Consider the following 12,852-nt stretch of genomic DNA (forward strand, 5'->3'; position numbering starts at 1 on the left):
ACCAACTCTTCCTAAAAGTACTGACCATTGCCAACTGTCACTTGTGTTCACTCAGGTTCTGCAACCCAGCCAAAGTCTCTAACGCGTGGTACGAGTGTAATAAATATTTGCCCACGTCTCTGTGCAAATTAGATTATCCAAATGAACATGAACACAGTATAATAAAAACAGACTAAACACAAACTACTGCTCAGTAGGCAATACAACTAAAGGGCAACTAGAGCTAAAGAAAGAAATACGTCCCAAATGACAGTAACAGCATCATAGCAAAACAAAGTTAAGCTCACGTGAGGCGGGGCACACGCCTCACTGGTAAACACCGGGTGTCATAGGGGAACTTTAAGAACGGACAAAAGAAAATGCGTATCAGGAAACAAGCTAAAACCGTCTGATGCCAATAATGTTAAATTCGTAGACAGCACAGAGAATTCCAGCTATGCATTTAACATTGCACATCAGCTGATTTTCGCTGGCTAGTTTTCTGTGTTGTTGTATATTCATGTTTCTTTTTTTTATAAGTTCCTTCATGAGGTTTATATTTGACTCATGTCTAGAAAAATGTTTTAGATAAATCTCCCCCATTGTAATTATCTTTAAATAACGTATGACTTATAAGTTATTTTTTTTTATTTAAAGTGTTTTATTCGGAGAGTATTAGATATACTACTTGATTTTTCTAAAAAAAATTGTTTTATTATTATTTTTTTTAATTCTTTTTGCAGATTAGCCTAATCGTCAAAAAGAAACACCAAACGGACAAAAAATATATACCTATTAGAATCTGTACGTTAAAAACTGCGAACCACATAACGTACGAGACCAACTACTTTTTTTGAGCCGGTATTTCGTGAACACGTCTCCCTTCAAGCCGGGTCGCTTGCACTCATATTACGGGGGGGGGGGAAGAAGGCTTAGGCCGGTCGGGAAACGTCCCGTCCAGAGGGTTGGCCCGTCGGCCGTGTTTCTGCGTTACTCGCGGGTCGCTGCTCTTGCCGCCGAGGCGTGCTCCTCCCCCTAACGTCGATAAACCGCGCCTCTCTGCCGCTGACATGTTCCTTAAACCCCCTTGTCTCGCACCCCCGCTCGAAGCGCCCGTGCGCGCACACACACACACACACACACACACACTCGTCACCGCGCCTCCAGGGACTGCCAGACCCGACTGGGAACTTTGTACCTCGCGTCTTCCAGGCTTCCTTCTCTCACCCTCTCTCCCTCTCATTCTCCCTCCACGTCTGTCTCTGGCGACAGCCTCGTCGCGAACAACACTCACGTGCCGTATTTCCCGTCAGTGCCTGACGTGAGGCGTTCTGAGAAGCTCTTCATTCTATCATTTCGTAACTCGAACATTAAAAAAAAAAATACATCACATTGAATTGTCCATAAAATATATTTTTTTTTACTACCAAACAAATTTTTATTTAATAATTTTTATGAACTCAAAGACAAATTTTTTACATTAGTTCTATACCATGTAGTGAAATCAAGAAATCTTGAGGCGTACAGATCTGGATTAACCGCTCGTCTTCGAAATTTTCCCATACTCATGGAAACCTGAGGTTTTTTTTCCCCCCCAGGGTTTTGGTAAAACGTAATTTTTAATGACTTGGGAACGATACACTAAATGCAAAGAGTTTGAAGACGAAGGTTACGTCCGAACGGTTAATCATAAACTGTATACCACATGCTATAACTGACACAAATATTTACCTTTAAAGTTCGTAAAAATCATCAAATAATAACTTATTTAACAGAAAATGCTTTTTTGGTAAATAATTAAATATGGTAATATTGTGAATGTATTAAAATTTGTGTGTGAAAATATGTACAATAGTAGAATAAATATAATTATCGCCTGAATTTAAGAATATTCTCAAATTGATCTTTTTTTTAGATGCTAGTGTTTTAAAACCAACCAATGTACAATGAATATGGATTCACAGTATTTAACAGGAAGGACGCAACTTGAAGAAATTGCAAGACTAATCTCATTGACACATCCGTGAACACTGTAATTTTTTTTTTAGTTGGAACATAAATATTTATGTAAAATTACTGACATGACATTATAATGTACAACACCGTACGAGATAGCCCGTCTCTAAACAAGCTCGTAAGCTTCACAGATCTATAACGTAATACCGTTATGTATGCCAGAAGGAAAGAACGATATTTAACGTCGCGGTACAGCGTCATCAACTCAGAACCTTTTTTCGTCGCGTACAATCATTCAGGAGCGTTTCGCATTTGTCTTTTTTTTACATGCTTTATATTAGCTTCACCTGTATGTTTGTCTGTCCGTCTGTAACTCTGTCTGTCCGTCTGTAACTCTGTCTGTCCGTCTGTAACTCTTTCGACTAAGAGTGAGTGTCATTACTGTAAAATGTCCCACTCATTTCATTACGTTCGTTAGCCGAGCGGTCTAAGGCGCGCGACTTCTGTGACGTCAGCTTTCGTATTCAGCGATCGTGGGTTCTACTCCCGGCCACGCCGAAAAAAAAAAAATGTTTTTTTTTTTTTTTCCCGGTAAATTCTAATATTATATCCATACATCTAACTGCAAATGATTCGTAGAGACTTTACCATTTCTTTGTGACGTTGCAACTCCAAATAGTTATCTCAGATGGTAATAGGTAGTGTCGGTAACTCATTTCCCTATGATAATTATACATAAATATAGTTTAAAAAACTAAAAAAACATGCTTTTAAAGAATATCAAACTAAAAAGTTAAAAATTAATATAGTTTAAAAAACTACAAAACATGCTTTTAAAGAATATCAAACTAAAAAGTTAAAAATAAATATAGTTTAAAAAACTAAAGAAACATGCTTTTAAAGATTATCAAACTAAAAAGTAAAAAATAATTTTAAAATTAAATTTATGACAATAGTATATAAGCAATACTAGTATAAATGAGAAAAAAGCATGGGGCGCTTAATATTCAAAAAATATGGCACAAAGCGCCTCAAGCTTTTTTCTCATTTATACTAGTATTGCTTATATACTATTGTCATAAATTTAATTTTAAAATTATTTTTTACTTTTTAGTTTGATAATCTTTAAAAGCATGTTTCTTTAGTTTTTTAAACTATATTTATTATGTTTACACATCTTAGCTCTCTGTACACGGCATTCTGTAGGAGCATTTTCGTTAAATGGAACATAAGTCGATGAACGAAAAGGTGTTTCAAAGGTTGAGGACCCACGTGTAGCAACGTGAGCCCGTATATAGTCACTTCCGTGAACATTAGAATTGGTGTGCCAAATAGAACTTCATAATAGTGAAACTACCTCGGTATATATTTGTTAAACTAAAATAGTCGTAACCAGTAGTTTTAAAATACCTAAGAAAACTGTTATTACACTCATTATAATACATATTATCCTTCTAACTTCTAAGAGTCTTTTAGTGCAGCGATATAGCGCGCGCTTGGTAACATTAAAGGAAATGATTAATATCTCGTCACTGGATTGTTTTTTTTTACGTTTTTAAAACATTATATAATAATTATGTTGAATCAGCTCAATAAAGTTCAGGTTTTGTTTGTAGGAAGTATTTACAAACTGATGTCAGTCATTTAGCAAAAATAAATATACAAACATAAGGCCTACTTAGTGTTATAATATGTGTTTTAAAATGTTTCAAGTTAATATTTTAGTAACGTCATAGAAGCTTAACTTCTAAAGTGTGAGGCAACTTTATTGCATCAGCTGTTTATTGAATTTTAGCGAGTTGGACCATATTTTAATACAATTTCTGGTCGAAATTCAGATCGGAGACGCTTCTAATACGCGTAGTTTACAATTTCCGGTCGATTTGTGCTGCTAATTGCTCTCTGCGTTTGATGATGACAAGCAACGACAGCAAATTCTAGGGGGGGGGAGGGGGGCAGAAAGTATGTATGTAATTCCCTTCCGGAAATTCTAGTATTTGAATAACGCCTGTTTCATTTATCAGTTTATTTACCACGCTCGGCCTCATTTAAAAATTATTCTACGTTAAATTTCGTGTCTGAGTTTCGTGTTATACGTTTATTTGCAAATTGAACAACATGAGAACGCGTGAGCTTTCTTGTTACCGAGGTTAGATTTTTACACATCACTGGTGAGTACTGAAATAAGTTTTTTTTTTTTAATTGGAAAGTTCGCGTGTGTCGAAAAATCGTTTTCGAGTCGCGAGCAGTAGAGAGAAGGGGGACGAAAAAAAAAAAAAGAAAGAAACACGTAGTGTGTTTGATGGGGGTTCTATTTCAACACCGTGGACCAGTTTTACGTATCGACCAGACGTCAGCGAGACGTGAGGTGATGGGAGGGTGGGGTAGGGGTCAGAGGGCAGCGGGACGAGACAGGGAGGGGTGGGGGGTGGGGTAGCGAGTGTCGAGAGGGTGGCTCACACCTCACGGTGAATAATTGACCCCGTTCAGGCGCCGCGACATCCACACGGTCGCTGCCTCTCCTAGTCCTTCGACCCCTCCCCCCTTTTACTTCTCGCACCACACCTATCGATTGTGAGGTCTCGCACTCAAGGTCTCTCCTCGGACACCATTTTAGTCGTCGTGGTCGAAAGAACACTTGCGAGAACCCTTCGCGTTTGGCCCGTCTCCCGCCAGATGACCCGAACTGGCGCTCGCAATGTTTTTGACGTGACAACGTCTAATAAATCGATGAACGCCGGCTGCACGCACGAATAAGTGTTCCGTTACGCTGTGTCCCGTTACGCTCATTGTACGCTTGCGCCGCATCTATCTCTCTTCCACTCGATTGGCCTATGAATCTACTATTATATTAAATAGGTCAAGACGGGCTTTTCAAAAGTAGCTTTTAAATTTAGTACTTTAACTAAACTATCATTTCATCAATGTTTTGGCATGACGTTGTCACGTTAAACTATCGTCCGTAAACCGACTTTACAGACAACCAATTTTTATTTTTTTTATTTTTATTTTTGTAAATGTAACATAAATATTCATGTAAGATTACATATAATGTCAGTAGGCTTTCACGGCCATTGTCTGAAGTAGTTTGGCGTCTGGGTTGTAGCCGTGTCCTTGGCGAATAATTCACCGACGTTTTGGTCGACATTGCAGTCGCCATAATCAGGGAGCAATAGGTAACTGCTCCCTGATGATCGCGACTGCAATGTCAACCGAAACGTCGGTGAATTATTCGCCAAGGACACTACTACAACCCAGAAGCCAAGCTACTTAAGAATACATATATTTGTAAATCTATACATTCGCAATAAAACAACTGTATCGTAGTAATACTGGGTTCGGATTCTTATCCGGGCATTTATGCTTAGTATTGTCCGAGTACTTCAAATACTTTAAATTATCTGTAAACCGCTCCCTAAATGGCGCACTCAATAAGCATGAGACAACGAAATAAATTCAAATCGTTAAATATTTGATTATCTTTTCAATTGTTTGAATAAAATTATGCTTGAATTAAACATCAATTAAAATATAAAATTCTGGGCCAATCTTAGTAGTAAATACTCAGTATCATCTCGAAAAACATACCTACGCTATTTAATATATGCGAAAATAACCATAGCCGCCACATCTTGAACAAATTTACAATATATTTCTTGTAGTATTTCAAACTTTCTCTGTATCTGTACTCAAATCAGCGGATAAAAGAAACTCTCTGGCAAGTTATGAGCATAAGCTATTGACTACGCATCTTCAGTTAACATTTAACTGCAGTGTAAGATATATATATATATATATATATTTAAATAGATATATACGAATGTATAAGAGTAATAACAAAATTGCAAACGGTAGCAAATATATTTCCAACGAATTCTTAGTATCTCTATACTTTCGTTGAGGGAAAAAAGTTTCATTAGTGTTAAATTTACCATAAATATTTTTAAAACCTCGTTGTGGACATACACCACTGCGGGGTTTAACTGTTAATGCTCAGTGTAATTTGCGTGGTTTCCCGTCACCAAAGGTAGACTTCACATTCTTGTACGCAGAGAAAGAAGTGTCTTTTGTCGTATCGCAGCTGTCACATCGAAGCCTGTGTGCAGGTCTCGTGTTTTCTGCGAGTTCGTCATTGGCTTCTAGTCCTGCAGAGAGTGTTAAAATAAATCACGAGCCGCTGACGGGCGTGTGACAGTTCACAGAGTAATGTGTTGTCAAATGTCAAATTTAATTTCATAAATTGAACACTGCACTATTTGTGCGCTTCCAAGCGTCACAAAAATATAGTTTAGTAACTATTGAGCAAGCGAGGTAATTTCTGTAATATTTTTTATATGATTAACATTTCAGCTCTCGGTATAAAGCATTTAGTAGGAGCAGTTTCGTGAATGTAACGAAAGTCGCATGGAACGGAAATGCGTAACCACGATGCTATCCTGCCATCTGTGCCATCATGTGCTTGTTATTGGGTCATTTTAGTTTTAGGGGCTACTTGCAAGTGCATCTCTTACAATGGAAACTGAAACATGTTTTGCGGGAAATGTGACGCTATCTGTTGGGTGGGCCCATAACTACCAGCAAAAAAAAAAAAAAAAACTTGGGCTATAGGATCAAATCCAAAGTGTTAGGTTAACAATGTTTATTTGAATTCTTTACGACCAATTGGTTAGTGTAAGATTTAAACTTTGCAAAAAAAAACTTATATCTTTTTTGTGATACAAATAATCTTCTATATAAACAAGTTTGGTATGCCACACCAACAAAATTTGTGGCTACCGAAATAAAGTGGATTATTTTTCACTGGTTTTTGTTTGTCTGATAATAGCTTAAGCATTACTTCTCACAATCAATGTTAGTGATGTATTATGAAAGCTGCTATCTAGCGGGATGGGCCCAGAACTACTTCAATTAAAAAAACAACTTGATCTCAGTCCCGGCAATCAGAGCTTCTCCCCCGTGTGTCGACGCAGTTCCGGCCGTCTCTTGGAGAGTTACAGACTCTAGCGAGGCGTGCTTGCTTGCTGTTGCAGTTCTGGGCGGCGTACGTGCCCTGCGAGTCGCAGTTCAAGGACGCCGTGCAGATGACCTTGGAGCAGGTGGACGTGATCCGCCGCCTCACCGACAAGTACAGTCCGCCGCTCACGCTCTGCGACTCGTCCGGAGGTAGTCACTCCGGGCCGCCAGTCACGGTTCTATCCCGCTTTTTGACGTGACAACCTCTAATAAATCGATGAACGCCGGCTGCACGCACGAAAAAGGATGATTCATTGTCCCGTTACGCTCATTGTACGCTTGCACTGCATCTATCTCTCTTTTCACCTCGATTGGAACAACCATCGATTTGACTTTTTTCGAGGCACATTAAACTTTAAACACTCCCATTCGTTTCCCACTTTTCCTATCATCGTCCTACCCTTAACAGAATAACACAGATTGGAAGAAGTTAAATAGCAAACATGTATAAAAGTTATAGTTAAAAATAATCTGTTCGTTAAAGTAATAAACATATTTGAATTAATGAGTGCAAATAAAAGTAAATTTTATCAATTAAATTGTAGATTTCATTTCACTCCTTCTTTGTAGCCATGCAAAATAGTGATAATTCAATAAAAATGATTAAATTTTATTCATAAAAGTATGCAATCGTCCGTAAACCGACTTTACAGACAACCAATTTTTTTGACTTACTGTATATCTGTAGCGCTCTGGACCAATGAGAAACACTCAACCAAAGAAAAAGATGCAATCACAGACAACCCATTTGAGACTGCTCACAAGTTCAGCGACCAACGAACTAACGTTATTTGCCCGAGTGTACAAAGGTCATAGAATAAGCTGAATTTTTCCCGTCTCCACTTACAGTTTAGATTGACATTTCACAAACTTTTCTTTTCTGCCATTTTGGAAGCAAACGTTTCTCATGTAACCCCATCAAATGTTCAGCATGAGTAGAGACCGATAAAATGATTCGCGGATTCATTTCACGATAAACTGAAATTCAAATAATTATACATTTCTGCCGCTTTTTTATATTGGTACATTTTTAATCCTGAGGAAATTTAAGCCAGTTAGGAACAATCGAGCTATGAATAATTGAATCTCAAGTCACCCAGTAGAGACGCCTCACAAGTCAGCAGCCAATGGAAAAACGACGTTGTCCCAGATGTGCACAGTAACGTGGAGTCCATCCTGGAGATCTTTGAACCCGCAAATATTTCAATTCCCTATCCACGAGGCATATTTGACACGATAAGTTAGAGAAAGATTGTATATTAACGTTCATATATTAATCAAGGAAGCAATAGTATAGACGGAGGCAATGTAATTTCATTTTAGTTTTTCATTAGTGATCTTTTTAATTTTTCGCCACGCGGATGGATACACTGGGAATCACTCGCTCCGAGGAGAACAGATAAGTAAACGCTAATTCATATTGTAAAGTAGGTGCTATATACTGACTAAGTAGATACTTTATACGTATATGCTATATACGTTGCTGGGCTCTTTTTCGTTCTCCTCTTTGTGCGATGATTCGTCAACCCGCCCCGCAAAAATAAAACCGTAAGAGATAGATTAACTAAAGAATAAGACGGAAAGTTAGCACATGCGCATGTTTCAGAAAAAAAAATATATAGGTACCCTATACAGTTAGCTGTGAGTACCTTGAATTGTATATTTGCCACCAGCGCGCTCACGTTCCTCCTTGTTCAACCAGCAGCGTAGAGAGCGCTGTTGAGACAGTCCTTGCATTTCCCGCATAGATACCGCATAGTGATTTTCAAATTTCGTTCAGAGTCCAAATGGCACAATCGTTTGAAGAAACCGTAACAAGCACAGTTTTTTTTATGCTATGAGTATTTCAACGGCGAGTAATATTTATTGTTAGAAATACTTATTGATTTATAAATAATTATTTATATCCTGGGCAGTTATTTTTAAATGAGCAATAATTTTGTTCGTTCATGTTTATTTAGAAAATTGTCTTCTGTATCTCTTTCTCTCTTTGTCTGCCGTTTTAATTACGAGGTGAAGTTTTGAATTGCCAAATAAGTTTTACTTATATCACGTCTACTGTGTTACATGGAATTTTTTTCATTATTAAACGCATGTTTGATTTTTCAATACCTCATACCTTGTTAGTATGAATGATGAGAAAATATCGTTATAAAAAGTATTTTATTTCGTAATTTTCACGTAAAACAGTACGGAATGTGACCCCTGCCGGGCGGCCGGCCGGCAACCCCGCTAGCACGGTCTGTCGCGCTGGGTTGCAGACATCCTGGCGGCGCACGCCGGCCGCCAGACGTGCTCGCTGATTGGCGTGGAGGGCGGCCACTCGCTGGCCAGCAGCCTGCCCGTGCTCAGGACGCTCTACAGCATCGGCGTGCGCTACCTCACGCTCACGTCCACCTGCAACACGCCCTGGTCAGTGAGCCGTCCTTGGCCCGCCACCTCCCCCGACCTCACAACGCCGAACCACACAACCTGGAATTGTCATCACATTATAACTGGCATAACTCAGACAATTCTATCTTGTGTGTTTCTAAGCTAAGTGTTTTTAATTTATGACAGCAACGCTTGCACTAAATGACTGCCAAGTTAACATCAACACCAGCTTTTCTTTACAAATAGTACTTTAAAATTATTGAATGTAAAGTAGTAGTACCAAAATTTACAATAGCGTCATGTAGCGTGTCTCATAATAAAGGGTATTAGGCCTCGCCATTTTGGATTAGTCCATCTTCTTGCTGCATTTATAATTTCGATCTATTTATCCTAATTGGTTTGGCATAAAAAGGCATAAATCATATCTCCCAGACTTTCTATACCTATTCTGTACATATTTACTAACATGCTCTTGTCTGTAAGCGCCACGAGGAAATAACTTATTATTTCACGTGGGCGACTACAACTATCATGACAATCACACCAGTTCACAAGGGTTGACTTTAACAAGTAGCCAAAGCTTAGTCCTATGCCATATCAAACAAAATATTTTGCATGGAAGCTTTATTGCAAGCGGTATTGAAATATTTGAAATTGCAATATAGCGAGTGGTAATCATAACATTATTTGGAGGATAAATGAAGATAAAGGTATAATGCATGGCCATAGAGTTTTTTTACCAATATTTTGAACCGAGCATTTCATAAATTTAAAATGAATCTGAAAATACTCGTTTTAACTCTTTTTTTCACTTTCCTAAAAATGCAGTTCAAAAACGAAATACTGAAAATGAACTTCACATTCATCCTCAGTGCTTTCTTGAATCCTTTTCGTAAACAGACATCACTCGGATATTTTCAGCAGTTTCAAAATCACGTGGCTCCTTCATCATCTCTCAAAAGTAGTGCCAATGGTCTACGTCTTCTTCGTCAACTTTTCTGTCAATAGTGTTTGAAAAAAATATGGTTGTCATGTGGTTGTCAATGTTCGTAAACACCACTGGGCACCACAGTCACTCGTGTTGAAAACTGTCCAATTTGAGACTCACATGAAGCACTAATTGTATTGAAACATGGAAAACCAAAGTGATGAATTATTTTTAAACCCAAAAATTGTACCGATTGCGTCCGCAACAACGCAGTTCTGTTGGTAAATAGGCCAATGTATTATGTATTCAAGGAATGATCGATCGTGCAGCTTGCGGTCTATGTCCGTATTAAGTATATGGAATCTAGTTAGAATCATGTACAACAGGTAGAAATTGTACATAGACAACTTCCCCGTTGACAACTGTTTCTTTGTTTAGTTCTCTTAGCGGGAGCGCAAGGCTAACTCGATTGGTTTTGCGAAAATGATTGACATTTGTAACTGGGAAAAAATTCAAACAAACAGAAATTAAAACATATTACTTATATTTATTTATTTTATCAAGCGCCGGCCAAAACAACTATCCAAAATAGGCTGGTACCATACAAGTATAAAACAAATACAAACAATATACATATAGAAAATAAATAAGGAAAAAATAATCAATTGGGAAGTGTAAAATGCGGATATCTACTCAATCAAATACAGCACATTCAAAAGTGAATACAGTCAAAATAAAATAACAAATGCATAATACTGCTTATAAAAAATTGATACAAAGGAATTCACTATTAAATTCACATTTTAAATACCCAAAACTTTGTGCCACACTATTCGCATCTCTGGCGTTAAGTCTTGACGCGGGAGCCAGTGCGCCGCAAGATTATTCCACCCGCCTCACAGCGGCGTCGTGAGGGAGAGGAGATCCAGGCGCTGGCCATGTGTGTGTCTTCACTGGCGGCTAACTTCTTCGAAGAATACACCGAGAAGCTTGTGTTGCGATATGACAAATGCCCTGATCGATTTGGCATTTATGTGCAAAAAATTAAGTAAGACCCTGCTGAACTTTTGGTGGTAAAATTATTATGTTATGTAAATTTGCCTTTATTTTATAGCCCATCGGAAATTGATAAAAATAGCCCTCATGTGTATATATGTATACACATATATATTTTATTTTGTTGAAGTTTGGCCACTCCAAAGGTCTACAAAGTTTAATCATACTAAACTCAAATATATAACAATTACCTGAAATTGAACATTCCTCCTTAAGCAAGTACGTATGTAAACGACGCTAATGCGTGTTTTTCAGGGCTGACTGTTCGAATGCCGACAACCCCAATATCAAGCCAGAGCACAATGGTCTGACGAAATTCGGTAAGGTGAGTATACCGCCAGGCGCAGCTTACTGAATAACATTACTGAAACAAGGTGTTGAGATTATACTTTTACTGAATTTATCTTATGCCGTTAATAACACGTGATAGGTTCCAGGAATTCTTTTGTTTTAATTTGAAAATTAATATTTATTTATGCCTTTGTACGATTAAATTTATTTTTTGGATGTGTCGTGATCTTAGCTCTCGATAAACGGAATTTGGTGGGAGTGATTGTGTGAATGGAACGGAAGTTGCGTGGAACGGAAATGTGCAAACACCGGTGCTGCCATCAGTGGTGCATGGCGCCAACCAAAGTTCAAAATGACAAAAGGGAACAAGATGGGCAGTATTTTAATAAAATTCATTGTCTTAAATCAGGTCTAAAGCTAAGGTTTGGAAGTTTTTCAAGTCTATTTTCGCTTTTATTGTAGCCGTTTCATTATTTAGTTTAAAATTTCGCTCTGAAAATCGAGTAAGTCTACATTTGATGTAGCTGGCTGCTCCGGCAACGAATTCTAGCGGCGGGTGCGGAAACTACGTGTGGTTCGCGTCAAGAAACGTAGTTCAAAATACAATTTGTGTCTATTTATCAGGCTCGGCTTTATTTTAAAGAATTTCACGTTAACTTTCATGTCCATGATTTGTATTATAAGTTTATTTGCAATATAACAACACATGAATTTGCTCGTTATCAGGGTTAGATTTTTACACATATTTAGCTATTACAGAAAGACTTGCTTTTATTTTTTTATTCGGTGCTATGCAGCTAAAATGTAAGTACTTTGAACACAAATAACCATATTCAATTCATACTATCTTTATTAAAAATTATACATGTATTTAATAATGCAGCGATAATTATTTTTGTTTAACAGCAACACTGAGTACTGTTTCGTTTTTAAGTTACACTTTTTTTGTGTTTAACTGTAGATAACTAATCAGAATTTGTAACCTGTATCACGTTGCAATAAATTCCAAAGTTACAAGTTCTTCATAAAAAAATATCAAAAAGAGGAATTGAATTACTTTAAATTTGAAAATCAAAAACAACCTTTTATTCGGCAGCGAATTAAAGGTAAGGTTTATGTTTTTCAAGCCGTTGTGAAGGGATAATTTTACGGTTTAAAAAAAATGGTGTAACACAGCATGTAAAATGGTATATGTTTTGCAACTCGTTGCTGAATCATTCGGACTTAATGATGTGTAATGATGTTAGGAGGCTACG

General features: G+C 37.6%; 1 protein-coding gene across 1 annotated transcript in view; it reads left to right on the forward strand.

Moving 5' to 3' along the window:
• Positions 1-12,852, forward strand: part of LOC134535372 (dipeptidase 1-like) — a 121,261-nt gene that overhangs the window by 90,844 nt on the left and 17,565 nt on the right. The window contains exons 5-7 of the mRNA XM_063374445.1: positions 6,966-7,098; positions 9,210-9,360; positions 11,561-11,630. Coding sequence (XP_063230515.1) covers positions 6,966-7,098; positions 9,210-9,360; positions 11,561-11,630 — 354 coding nt within the window. The remainder of the gene's footprint in view (positions 1-6,965; positions 7,099-9,209; positions 9,361-11,560; positions 11,631-12,852) is intronic.

Source organism: Bacillus rossius, chromosome 8, assembly GCF_032445375.1.
Source record: "Bacillus rossius redtenbacheri isolate Brsri chromosome 8, Brsri_v3, whole genome shotgun sequence".
Lineage (NCBI taxonomy): Eukaryota > Metazoa > Arthropoda > Insecta > Phasmatodea > Bacillidae > Bacillus > Bacillus rossius.